This window comes from Arachis ipaensis, chromosome B01, assembly GCF_000816755.2.
Source record: "Arachis ipaensis cultivar K30076 chromosome B01, Araip1.1, whole genome shotgun sequence".
Classification (NCBI taxonomy): Eukaryota; Viridiplantae; Streptophyta; class Magnoliopsida; order Fabales; family Fabaceae; genus Arachis; species Arachis ipaensis.
In genome coordinates this window covers 61,678,760-61,689,960 of record NC_029785.2, presented here as the reverse complement: position 1 = coordinate 61,689,960, position 11,201 = coordinate 61,678,760, and the positions used below count along the sequence as shown (strand labels likewise).

Below are 11,201 nucleotides of genomic sequence, written 5' to 3'. Positions count from 1 at the left end.
TTTTTTCCCGAGCTCCAATCATCACTGTGTTTGTTGGATTCGATAAAGACGGCGACGCTGGGCTCTTCTGCTTCCTCTCTTTTGTCAGAGCTGCGAGAGACGAAGCCCGTCGTGTACCACTACTTGCTGCTTGCCTGAAGCTTTCCTCTACTTTGCTCTGCTCCGCTGCACCTTCTGAAGAGTAGCAAGTCCATCGCCGTATCAAGAAGATCCCGCTCTCTCCTCGACCCCGCTATCTCTTCTGACTCCGTGATTGCAAATTGGCAAATTGGGGCTATGGTTTTGTTAAATATTATCATGCTTAGGGCTTGTTTGGGTGAGCTTCTAAGAAAATATCTTTTTTCGAGTTATCTTTTTTTAAAAGATCTTATAGAGAAGTAAAAGTAATTTTATGTTTGGATATCTCATATAAAAAGGTCTTTTTATCAATCAATTATGTTTGGGTATAACAATATAAAAGTACTTTTTTGTTTATTTATTACATAAAAAACATCTTTTTTTTAAGGAAAAAAGATCTTTTAAAAAAAGATGTAAATTACAGCTTCTCAAAAAAGATCTTTTTTTTATTTTACTAGTGCTTTTACTTTTACTACTAGAAATTTGCCAAACACGTTAAAAAATAAAAAAAGAAAAAGATCTTTTTTTAACAAAATAATGGCGCCCAAACATGCACTTAGCCTTGCTCATGCCATTATTAATTAGAATTTCTTCGAACGGAACATGATTTTAATCACATGATCGTCTGAATTTTAGTCACTTTTTTTTCTCTTTGGTTCAATCCTTTATTTTGTTTCTTTGTTCTTGTCAATATGATGTATCAATGCCTCTGTTATTTGAATTTCTGTGTTTTGCCAAAAATCCGTAGTATGGTGAACTTTTTTCTCATATTTTAATAAGTATTTATGTGGTTAGAAGAGCAATTGACTCTGTGGTTGCAATTCGGATTGTTGGTGGAAGGAACACAAATTGGTGCTGGTTTTCTAGTTGTTGGTGGACTAGCCTAGCTTGCTGGATTGATTAATTAATTAATAGAAGAGAGTGGTGTCATAATCTGCATTGATTCTGAAACAAGAAGTGATGTCTCGGTTTCTTCAGTTTCTTGTATGGTTGGCGAACTAAGATGAAAACGATTCTTTAGAAGGCCATTTTATTGTTCTATACTAGAGATTGCTGTGACTTATTTTGGGTTCATGGCTTGATGTTTTGAACTCATGAAAAAAAAAAAAAAAAAAAAACTTATAGGAAGTTTGCTTCTAAATATCCTTCTTTTGTTCCATGATTTTAAAATGTTATGATAAATTTTTCAAGTGGTACGAGGCTTTTAAAATGTTATGATAAATTTTATGATAAACTCCCATCCTTTTCGATTATTGGTATTGTTAGTTCTACAATACAAAATTTCAATGTTGCAGTCATCATGAAAGGTTTTTTCTGTTTTGAATAAATGATTGGAAAAGTAAAACTTTTATAGTTTTATGTAAGTAGTAATTTTTTATCAAATCTCTGGTTCAATTAGGACAGGTTAACTAGTGAGTAAAGGTAGAAATCTCTTTGAATGTCATTTTAAGGTTTATTGTTAATCCTTCAAGCTCCCCAGTCCTAATTAGCTAAGTTGCGATTTTAACCATTAACGCTCTATAGATTTTATAAATTGTATTAAAGAATAACGAAAGGGAAGATTGGTTCCTGCTCATTTTTTAGAAAGTGCCATTTAAAGTGATATATAGAAATAATTAGATGAAGTTTCACTCTTCATCATACATTATTTTATATTTTTCAACATTATAGTCTGATTGTATTTCGATCATTTTGCACATATATATTATACATATATATTACACGAAAACATTTAGTTTCATTTCATATTGGAATTATATATTTTGAGAACATTATACCAAATACGAGGCATATTTAATTTCATTCTAAGTAAGTTTAATTATTCTTTGTGAAATGTGAAGAAGGGCAAAGGAAAGAAAATGATAAAGGAGTACTTAAACCCCCTGTTTTGAGAAAATAACAAATTTAGTGAAAATTTTGAAGTGTAAACAATTTCTAAAATGATTTCGTCCCAAATAAGATTTCTCTTAATTCTTAAATAAAAGTCATTCATTTTCATGCTACAAAATCCCTTGTAGGAACCAAAACTTGGAGTGTAATCAAATTTAAAATTTCATTACTAAGACTATAGAGCAATTATAGAATTACATGTAATGTAACCAAATTAAAAGTCTCAAATAAAATTAAACCATAACTATCGAAATTAAGATAAGTTAAATGAAATCCCCATACAAGATTTTTTCTTATTTTTGATTTCCAGTTTCCTTGAATCCAAAGGCATGGTCTCCAAAATCTTATTTTTGATTTCCAGTTTCCTTGAATCCAAAGGCATGGTCTCCAATTAGGGCTGCACACGAATTGGACGAATCGGATATAGCCTAAAATTCTAACCGATCCGCACTGCACTCATCGGATCGGATACGATATTTGCATTTTTTCAGGCTGGATCCGATCCGATCCGCATACTTGCAGATCGGATCAGATCGGATATCGCGTATATCCGCATAATTCAAAAAAACTATTTTAAGATTTTGTTTGACTGTTTTTACAAAAAAAAAAAATATCCAGAAAATTTATTTTTCACCTGTTTAAACCTATTTATTTCTAAAATATTAATAAAAGTTCTCTTGAATAACAAAAACAAAATAATAACACAATATTTAAGTTTAATTATTCTAAGTTAAAGTACAACATAAAAAATTAAAAACAAGATATCATAAAATTCATAAAATAACACACTAAAATTCATATCACATTAGAGTTTACTTTCTTAAACTATGCTATTTATATGAGATGTACGGATATGCGGATTTGCGGATCGGATCCGCGGATATTACTGCCAAATCCGCAATCCGATCCTACCATAGTGCGGATCGGATAATATTCGCAAAATTCAGATCGGATGCGGATAATTATCACGGATATGCGGATATTATCCGATCCATGTGCAGCCCTATCTCCAATGTAACAAGTCCTTTCTATCTTTAATTCTGAGTTACCTTGGCCTCAACCAAGACTAGAAAACTATTCACTTTTTCTTAACTTGTTAACATTGTTGGATTTCAAGCAGAAAACCATTATAAATGCATACTCATCATAGCCATTGTCACTGCTTCATGATTTCCTGCTAGAATCAAAGCTTCAAGCTAAGATCAAAGGCCGTAGCGTCCTGCTTCGCGTCGCACGTGATGTGATCCAGGTGCATCCTTCCCCCACTCTGGATCCTTAACTTCTAAGAAGTTATAGAAAGGCTTATTGCCTGATGCATTTGATCCTGAACGATGGTTTGAGTCCTCAGTACTATCCTATAAAGTTTCGAAACCAAATGTATAGTTAGATACGCAAACTATAATTAAGAAAAATTGTCCTTCATTGTTCTAAACCTTTGGATAGATAGAAAATGTACAAATTTTATCTTATGCGAGGATCATTTGTTTAATTATTTGCTTTATTCCTCAAAAAGATTGATACAGTTACTAAACAGAACCAAAGAGTTAAGAATATTGACCTTCTGAAATTTTTTGCAACTTCCATGACTTGGTTGTAAGTTAGCATAGTGCCCTTGGAAAGAACACCTTGAAACAAATGCATAGGTGGTGGTGGATGAACATCTCGATGAGTTGCAAATGATGGAAAATTTGCTTGGCCATGTACGCCAATGTCAGAATTGAACCTTTTGTTGTTGAGATCCAACAAAAATCAATAGCCAAGAACTGAATCAATAGCTCGACAAAGAAATTTGCCCGGCAAATTCTTTTTGAAAAATCAATAGCTAAGAACTGAATCAATCATTGACCTTAATAGCATCAAGGCATCAACTATAACAAATCAAATGCCTATATGAAATTAAAGTAAAATATGCCTTACAAAACCTACTCAACTAGAAGAAAAAGTCAAGAAAGCATTAGATGTGTGTTTGTAATAAGAACTTTTGTTTGAAGGAGTTCTATATGATTGTGCAGTCCAAGTGGCAATGATCCTAAAGAGTCAAGGATACCACCTCCAAGAAATTGATGCATCTGCAAGCATAGGTTTAAATTACACATGATACTTTCAAGTTTAATAGAGTAGCAAATAAATAAGTACCTCTTTATTTGATAGAAAAATGCTAGACTCACTTTCAAGTTCTACAATGCTGATTAAAAGAACCAATACACCAACAATCCAACATAAAAGAAGTTAGAGAAATACTCAAGAGCTTGCTAGGTATTATAAATAAAATTCGTTACAACTGGCATGTCATGGAGCTGCTGCTTATCAGTTTTGGCAAGAAAACTAAGTGGAACTATCTTGAATCAGAAAGATAAAAAGCAATAAACTATAGAAAAAAAGGAATTAAGTTTTGTGATTTGTTATTGATAATAAAAGAAGAAATCAGAATCATAGCTTTCTCGCTACAATGAGTTACACTATACATCAAGTGGCCTCTCTCTATTTTATACTCTTCACAAAAATCTATGATCTTATCATACAGTGTTAAAACTCACAATATAGGCACAGATAAAAAGAAAGAAAGAAAGCACATACAGGAACAGAGAATGAGACTTAAATAATTAAGTCTAAGTTAGTTAACATCAAATGAAAAATTTCCAAGCTCAGGACCCTAGTTTGTTCAAAGTAATTAAATTAGTATATTAAGTATTTTTTGGTCTGCTCTATATAGTCTGTGCACTCTGTACATGGAGTATAATCACTAACTTGTAAATAACTAGAAACTTGGCTTTTTTGTCTGAAGAGTTAGTTTTGTAGTAATGAAAACTTATAAACTAATTGAAATCACTTGGCACAAATGAATGAACCTAAGAACCTTCATAAAAAACAACTAAAAAATAAATGTGAAATTTGGACAGAAGATTGAATCTGGACAGAGGATTTGGGTTGAAATTCGGACGAGCGTTAAAATTCAGGGGAATTTGATTTTGGAACTAACAGAAACTAAGGCACTTCGGAAAAAAATTAAGGAAAACACAGAGAATTGGAAAAAAGAGTGAAAACATACTTTCTCTTCTTTCTCCAAACCACCTTTTCACCAGTGGCGCGCCTCCTGTGCAAAGAATTCCTAGAAATACCTGAAACGCAGTGACTCGGCGACGGCGAGGTCCCGAAACCAGAAGACGACGAGCGACGACGACCCGACGAGTTGCTTCTGTCGCCGACGACGATGAGCCCAGGGAAGGCCGCGAGACGTTGAGACCCTGGTGACGAGGCGAGACGCCGGCGAGTGTGACTGAGACGAGACTCGAGTGAGACTGAGAGAGACTCTAGTTGGCTAGTGGTAGTGGAAGTGGGAGAGAAGAGAGAGCTTGAGTCTGAGAATCGAGAGTGAGAGACGTTTGAGAGAGGTGAGAAAATCGAGTCAAGATGAAGAACATTTTTTTTTAGTGTTTTAGATATATTTTTTGGTATGAATGAGTATAAGAGATTAATATAATCCACGTGTCGTGTTTTAGTTTGTCCACATTTTTGTTGTACCGATATATATAAATTTATCATTATATCGAAATAAATACTATAAAAATAAGTTTTAACATACGTATTTGTAGAGGTGTACATGGATGGAGTGAGACTGAATTCATTTTGACTCAAACCCGACTTAAAATAATGACCCTTAAACCGATCATAAACCCAGTAACATCATACTACTTTCAGGTTATACTAACACCAAGTCTAAACCACTGAAGTTTAGATCTTGATAAACTTTATGGTAAAAAATTATGATACTCTTATTTATAAAAAAAAAAATATTTGTTACCAAAAAGTTGATATTCATATTTAAACTTGAATTTATCCATAAATTTTAATTTCATATTTAAACTTGAATTTATCCATAAATTCTAATTTCATGTTTCTTTGATCTATTTTCTAATTCAACAAATGTAATTAAAAAACAAAAACAAAACAATAAATTTATAATTAATATAACATAATATTAAAATTAATTTAAAATATATATACTTCTTTTAGTCCTCTTAAAATGCACATGAATCTATTTTTAAGACTCTTATCCGATTCTAGATCCGATGAAATCACACCAAATTAACTCTCATAGTATTTGAATCCGAGGCGGACACCCCTAATGGAGCTTCGAACAACAATAACATTTTTCTCCACACCAGAAGTATAAGCGATATAGCACCACGATGGAAGAAACTGCACTCTAGGAACAGATAGGAAAGGCCTCTGAATTTAGGCTTGGTAGCCACCTTTCGTCGTGTTATGCTACTCGGGCCAACAGACTCTTCTATAATATAAGGCCGTGATTTTTCATGCTCTTTTGCTGCATATTCAATAACCAGTTAACCTCAGAACCGAGAACAAGAAGTGACGATGGCATAAATTAATGATTCAACATAACGGGAAAAAGAGAATCGATGCTGAAAAATAGTACAATATATGCCCTGCCCTTCTAAAATACCTCATTGATGCAACATCGTCCTAAAAAGATGTCAATGTAATGAGAACAACTTTATACAACGCGACGGAGATAACAAGAATCTCTATCGGTGAGTTGATGCTTCAAAGAAAAGGGTAAGTTTAAAAAAGAACAGATAAAAAGGGACATTTTTAGAAGTAAAACGATCCCCAGATTTTATCCACACATTTCAGTCGGGAGCTAAAAGAACATCAACATGCATGAGACTGAAAGCCATCTCTTTAGACCTCTGTGGCACAGGAATCAAATGACGGTAGAAGCCAACCCTTGGTCTGGGCATGCTGCACATAGAACCCAAACTTCTCCTTTGCATTTGGAATGTCCAGAGCCAGATCATCAAGACTGTCCTTGATCCGGGTGAACCCTTTCGTCATCTGATTGATGGTGATCAAACCCTCACTGAATCCCTCCTGCAGCAGATCAAGCATCCTGTCATTCTTCTTCTCCATGGCCATGACCAAAGCTTTCTTAACTACCTCATGGTTGAAGAAGGGCATTCCAAGGTCCCGGATACACTGGCAAGCTTCACTCACAACCCCGCCGCTTTCATACTCCTCCAAGAGTTTCATGATCTTGTCCTTGGCATCCTCAACAGCCCATCCGGTCCCACCACCCCAACATCTCAACAGCCTCTCACCAGCATGACGAGCTGCTATGAGTGTGCGTGCCATTCGCACCGTCTCGGTCCCACTGCACTTTGGGGGTAACCTAATGGCAATTTCTTCCAAATTCAGAGGGGCCAATACATCATCTATCACAGTCCGAGCCAAGAACAGAGCAAGTTCATTTGAAGCATCCAATATATCTAGTGCCGTATCTTCTGCACTTTCAAGAAGCATGACAAAACCATTAACTATATCCTCTGTCGAGAAAATTTCTATATGTAGAGCAGATAGCAGTACAGATGCCATTTCCTTTTCTCTGTTCTTTCTGTCCATGGCAAGAGTTATTAGCTTCTTCAAGAATATTGCATTATACTCAGGTGCACCAAGATCTTCAAGACTCCGAATCAGTTCAGGAATATCATCAGACAGAAAATACTCGTGAATTATGGTTACAGCTTCCTTTTTGTACTTCCGCATCTTCTCGTCTTCAACTTGAATTTCTCCGTTGTCACCATTAGGATTCACAAATGATGCATCAAGCCACCCTTCAGATATTGCCTTGGGAACCAATGACAGAAACAAGGCTTTAGCTGATGGAATATCAAGAGCAAGATCATCTAGGCCTTCTGCCAATCGAGAAAATCCTTTGACCATTTGACTGGAACTAATGAGTCCTTCTTCTGCTGCTTCTTTTAGTAGCTTCAACATCAGTGGTTCTGCTGAACGGTTCTCCATGGCAAGTACTAGAGCCCTCTTCACAACCTCATGATGGAAGAATGAAACCCCCAACTCACGTATGCACCTACAGGCTTCAAATGTGTCACCACTCTCCACATATTCCCTTAATAAATCGGCAATCTTCTTCTTCACTTCTTCAACGGTGATGTGAGTGCTACCACCCCATCGCCTCTCCACAAGTTCCGCATGGTGGGGAGCAGAGAGATAACTCTTCTCAGCAGTCTGGACTACCAGAGCACCCTTGGAAGGCTCTGGAAGAGCCTTCCTTGCCCTAGCTAGGAAAGCTGGAGGAAGAATGTCATCAACGACAGCCCGTGCCAGGAATAAAGCAAGGATATCAACTGCATCCAGTATGTCCACAGCAAGATCATCGGCAGATTCAATAAGCATAAAAAATCCATCTCTGATCTGTGCAGGGCTGATGACATCAGCATACAATGCTGAGAGCAGAACAGACGCCATTTCTTTCTCCTTATCATGCCTGTCCATGGCCATCGACACAAGGCGCTTGATAAAATATGGATAATATTCACTAGATCCAAGTTCTTTGAGGTCAGACGCAGCCACATCCACATCCCCAGTACTGAAATATTCCTCTATGATAGATACCACGGCTTTCTTGAAATCATCCAAGGGGTCCATCACTGTAGATCCAACTAACTGATAGGGCTCCTAAAATTAGCAAGAGTATGCAAAACCAGGTATATGTTATCATGTGCTTGTTGCCACAATCAAATATACAATGAAAAATAAACGGTCAACAGGTACAGTTTACAACTAATTAAATGAAAACACAAAGAAACCCCAACCTACTACCAGGGCTATAAGATCTCGTAAAAAAGTCTCTATGTTGATGATATTATCACACAATAAATTATATTAGGAACTACCAACAAAAACTAGAAAGGTAGTTTACCTCGCCACTGTCATAATTTGGATCATTGCGATCTAGGTGAGCTTCACCTTCAGTATCAAGCAATTTCCCCCAGGTACCCTTACCACCAGCACCATCTGCATCAACAGGATGAAGAACATCAAATAACTAAAGAAAGATAACTACAAATTACAATCAATTCTACCATTCATGTTATACCGCAAGCACGGGAAGATCCACACCACTAATTAACATCGTCATGACTGTCAAGCCAACATATAAAACTAAGCTATCAGGCTGAAGCACTTGACAGTAGAAGTATATATATATATATATATAATTCACGGGGTGCAACCAAATCAGGTTTCTACAATCTATGAAGTAAAAAGATGATCAGATCAGGCAGTTGAGTAAGTCAACATGATGCTTCTGGTTAAATATAATTAATAAACCAACTATGCTACGTGTACACTAAAATCCACCACCAAAGTCAGCCAAGAGTATAAAACAAATGTTGGAATACAAATACGCATTGAAAATAAATTAAATTACATATGTATTTATACACAAATATATTGGTAGCCGATTTTGGTGGCTGCTTTTAGCATAGGAATAGCATTTTTGCTTCCAGACAACATTGCATTAATGGTTAACATTTATTATGCACCAGAATACTTTTCCACTATAGAAAGTAAAATGACCGACACATCAATCCCAAAATGCGTAAACCTTCACTCACCATGTACGCATCGAAAGAATTAACTAGTCAGAATAACATCTTTGTCTATCAGATTCATACGGATTATGATTGCTAATACACAACAAGTCAACAACTGGATCATAATAACTTAAAGCAATACAAACATAAAGCCAAAAAAAATTCCACAAATTTCACAGCTAGAACTAGCCGACGAATTTTAAAAGTCACCACAGAACAAATCAAACAATAATCTGCTTTCAATAAGCAACAATTAAAAACTAATTTACAGTTAATAACCCTAATCTGTTCACCAATAAGTTATGGTGTACCATAAATACCCTCTCAGATATATTTCTTCCAACAGTTCCTCAAGATACTAATCAAACAGTCTAATAGTAGAAAATTGTGTAGTTCGCTAATCACAAAATAGATGATAAACAAAGAAATAATGCACAGCTTGCAGTATATACACATAGAGCATACAATTCTTAAATTAAAAATAATAATTACAAAATATCTGATGAAGACGGTGCACACCTTTCTTCACTCTCACTAACTTCCCGGAGTGAGACCGACGAACGTGTCTCACAGCAATCCCAGCGGTTTGAGCCTTTCCGCCGCCAGCAGGAGCCTTAACATGATGATGCTCAGATGAAAGCAGCGACGACGGCGATTTCGGCGACGACGACAGATTTTCTGCGTTCTGACTAGCGATCTTGAGAATCTCCCTCTGTCCATCCGTAAGAAACCCCTCGCCAGATGCCATTTCACTGATAAAACCCTCAAAATCTTAATAAAAACAAATCTCCCCGAAGAGGAAACTACTCACAGAAATGGCGAATCGAGAACCGGTACTCTTCTGTGCTTGGCCCGGATCTCGAGCCAACACAGGAAGAAAACCAACCGGATTCTCCAATCGGAAAACTCTCCGGCGGCGGTGATAGTAAAAGAGAAAAAACCGCGAAACGATAAGATCCAACGAAACGAGATTTTGAGTAGAAAGCCGAAGCGGATATGGAGTAAGAGCAGAGATAATCGGAGAGAGTAAGTGAGAGTGTGTGTGTCTGAAATCGGTGGAAAGTGGAGAGGAAATGGATGAGAACGAAAGAGAAGAAGGGGGTTTATATATGGAGGCTACGGTTACGTGTACACGTCACCAATTTGGGGGCAAGGTTTTTGGGTTGGGTTTGGGCCGATTCTGTTTTCGTTATCGTTTTATTTGTGTACACGTGGCGCTGCAGTTAAAGGCGGAGGGAGATGGCTGAAGAATAAAGACAGGGTTTTAAGTTTTTAGTCATGTGCGCACCCCTTTGCTTGCCGTGAGATTCCCGTATTAACCCTAATTCTCGCTCATAACTTTAGCGGTTTAGCCATTTAGGACCATCCCCATTTGCCACCATTGCCGAACATACAAGTGAAACTTTGTTTTCAACACTTCAAGTCTCTCTTCTTTTTAAAATATAGATGACTGTATAGATAGATATAGACGATTGGATAAGAAGGAGCTAGGTCAGTTATCTATCGAGGAAAACTTGTTATTTCTAAGATTTTTTTTTCCCCTTTTTTCCTCCTGTTGTAATGGCAACAGTTGTGTTGTGATAAGGATGAACGCTTGTTTCCATAAAGAAATAATATGTATGATCAGATGCTTAACTATTTTTCTTAATTGTTTCTTAAGGAAAAGGAAGATAAAAAAATGCATATGACATGAAAGTAACTCTCTTGATTTAATGAGAAAGAAAATTTAAGTATCTCGACAATAAAACGTTGCTAAGAAGGAAAAAGGGGTTTAAA

General features: G+C 36.2%; 2 protein-coding genes across 2 annotated transcripts; both read right to left on the bottom strand.

Moving 5' to 3' along the window:
- On the bottom strand, nt 2,894-5,550 carry LOC107607417. Its single transcript, XM_021109812.1, has 3 exons — nt 5,057-5,550; nt 3,566-3,730; nt 2,894-3,362 (listed from the first exon to the last, which is right to left on the bottom strand). The coding sequence occupies exons 1-3, from the start codon at nt 5,548-5,550 to the stop codon at nt 3,290-3,292; spliced, it is 732 nt and encodes a 243-aa protein (XP_020965471.1). The 3' UTR covers nt 2,894-3,289.
- On the bottom strand, nt 6,377-10,779 carry LOC107630984. The gene is made up of 3 exons (XM_016334283.2): nt 9,945-10,779; nt 8,750-8,844; nt 6,377-8,505 (listed from the first exon to the last, which is right to left on the bottom strand). Exons 1-3 carry the CDS (start codon nt 10,171-10,173, stop codon nt 6,712-6,714), a joined length of 2,118 nt encoding a protein of 705 aa, XP_016189769.1. The 5' UTR covers nt 10,174-10,779; the 3' UTR covers nt 6,377-6,711.

Coding starts and splice junctions, on each gene's coding strand:
- LOC107607417 (XM_021109812.1), bottom strand. CDS start 5,550: ATGATAAATTTATATATATCGGTACAACAAAAATGTGGACAAACTAAA. Junction 3,731..5,056: donor GTTTGGAGAAAGAAGAGAAA/GTATGTTTTCAC, acceptor CAACAACAAAAG/GTTCAATTCTGACATTGGCG. Junction 3,363..3,565: donor GTTGCAAAAAATTTCAGAAG/GTCAATATTCTT, acceptor GAAACTTTATAG/GATAGTACTGAGGACTCAAA.
- LOC107630984 (XM_016334283.2), bottom strand. CDS start 10,173: ATGGCATCTGGCGAGGGGTTTCTTACGGATGGACAGAGGGAGATTCTC. Junction 8,845..9,944: donor GTTAGTGAGAGTGAAGAAAG/GTGTGCACCGTC, acceptor CTGTTGATGCAG/ATGGTGCTGGTGGTAAGGGT. Junction 8,506..8,749: donor CAAATTATGACAGTGGCGAG/GTAAACTACCTT, acceptor TGCTAATTTTAG/GAGCCCTATCAGTTAGTTGG.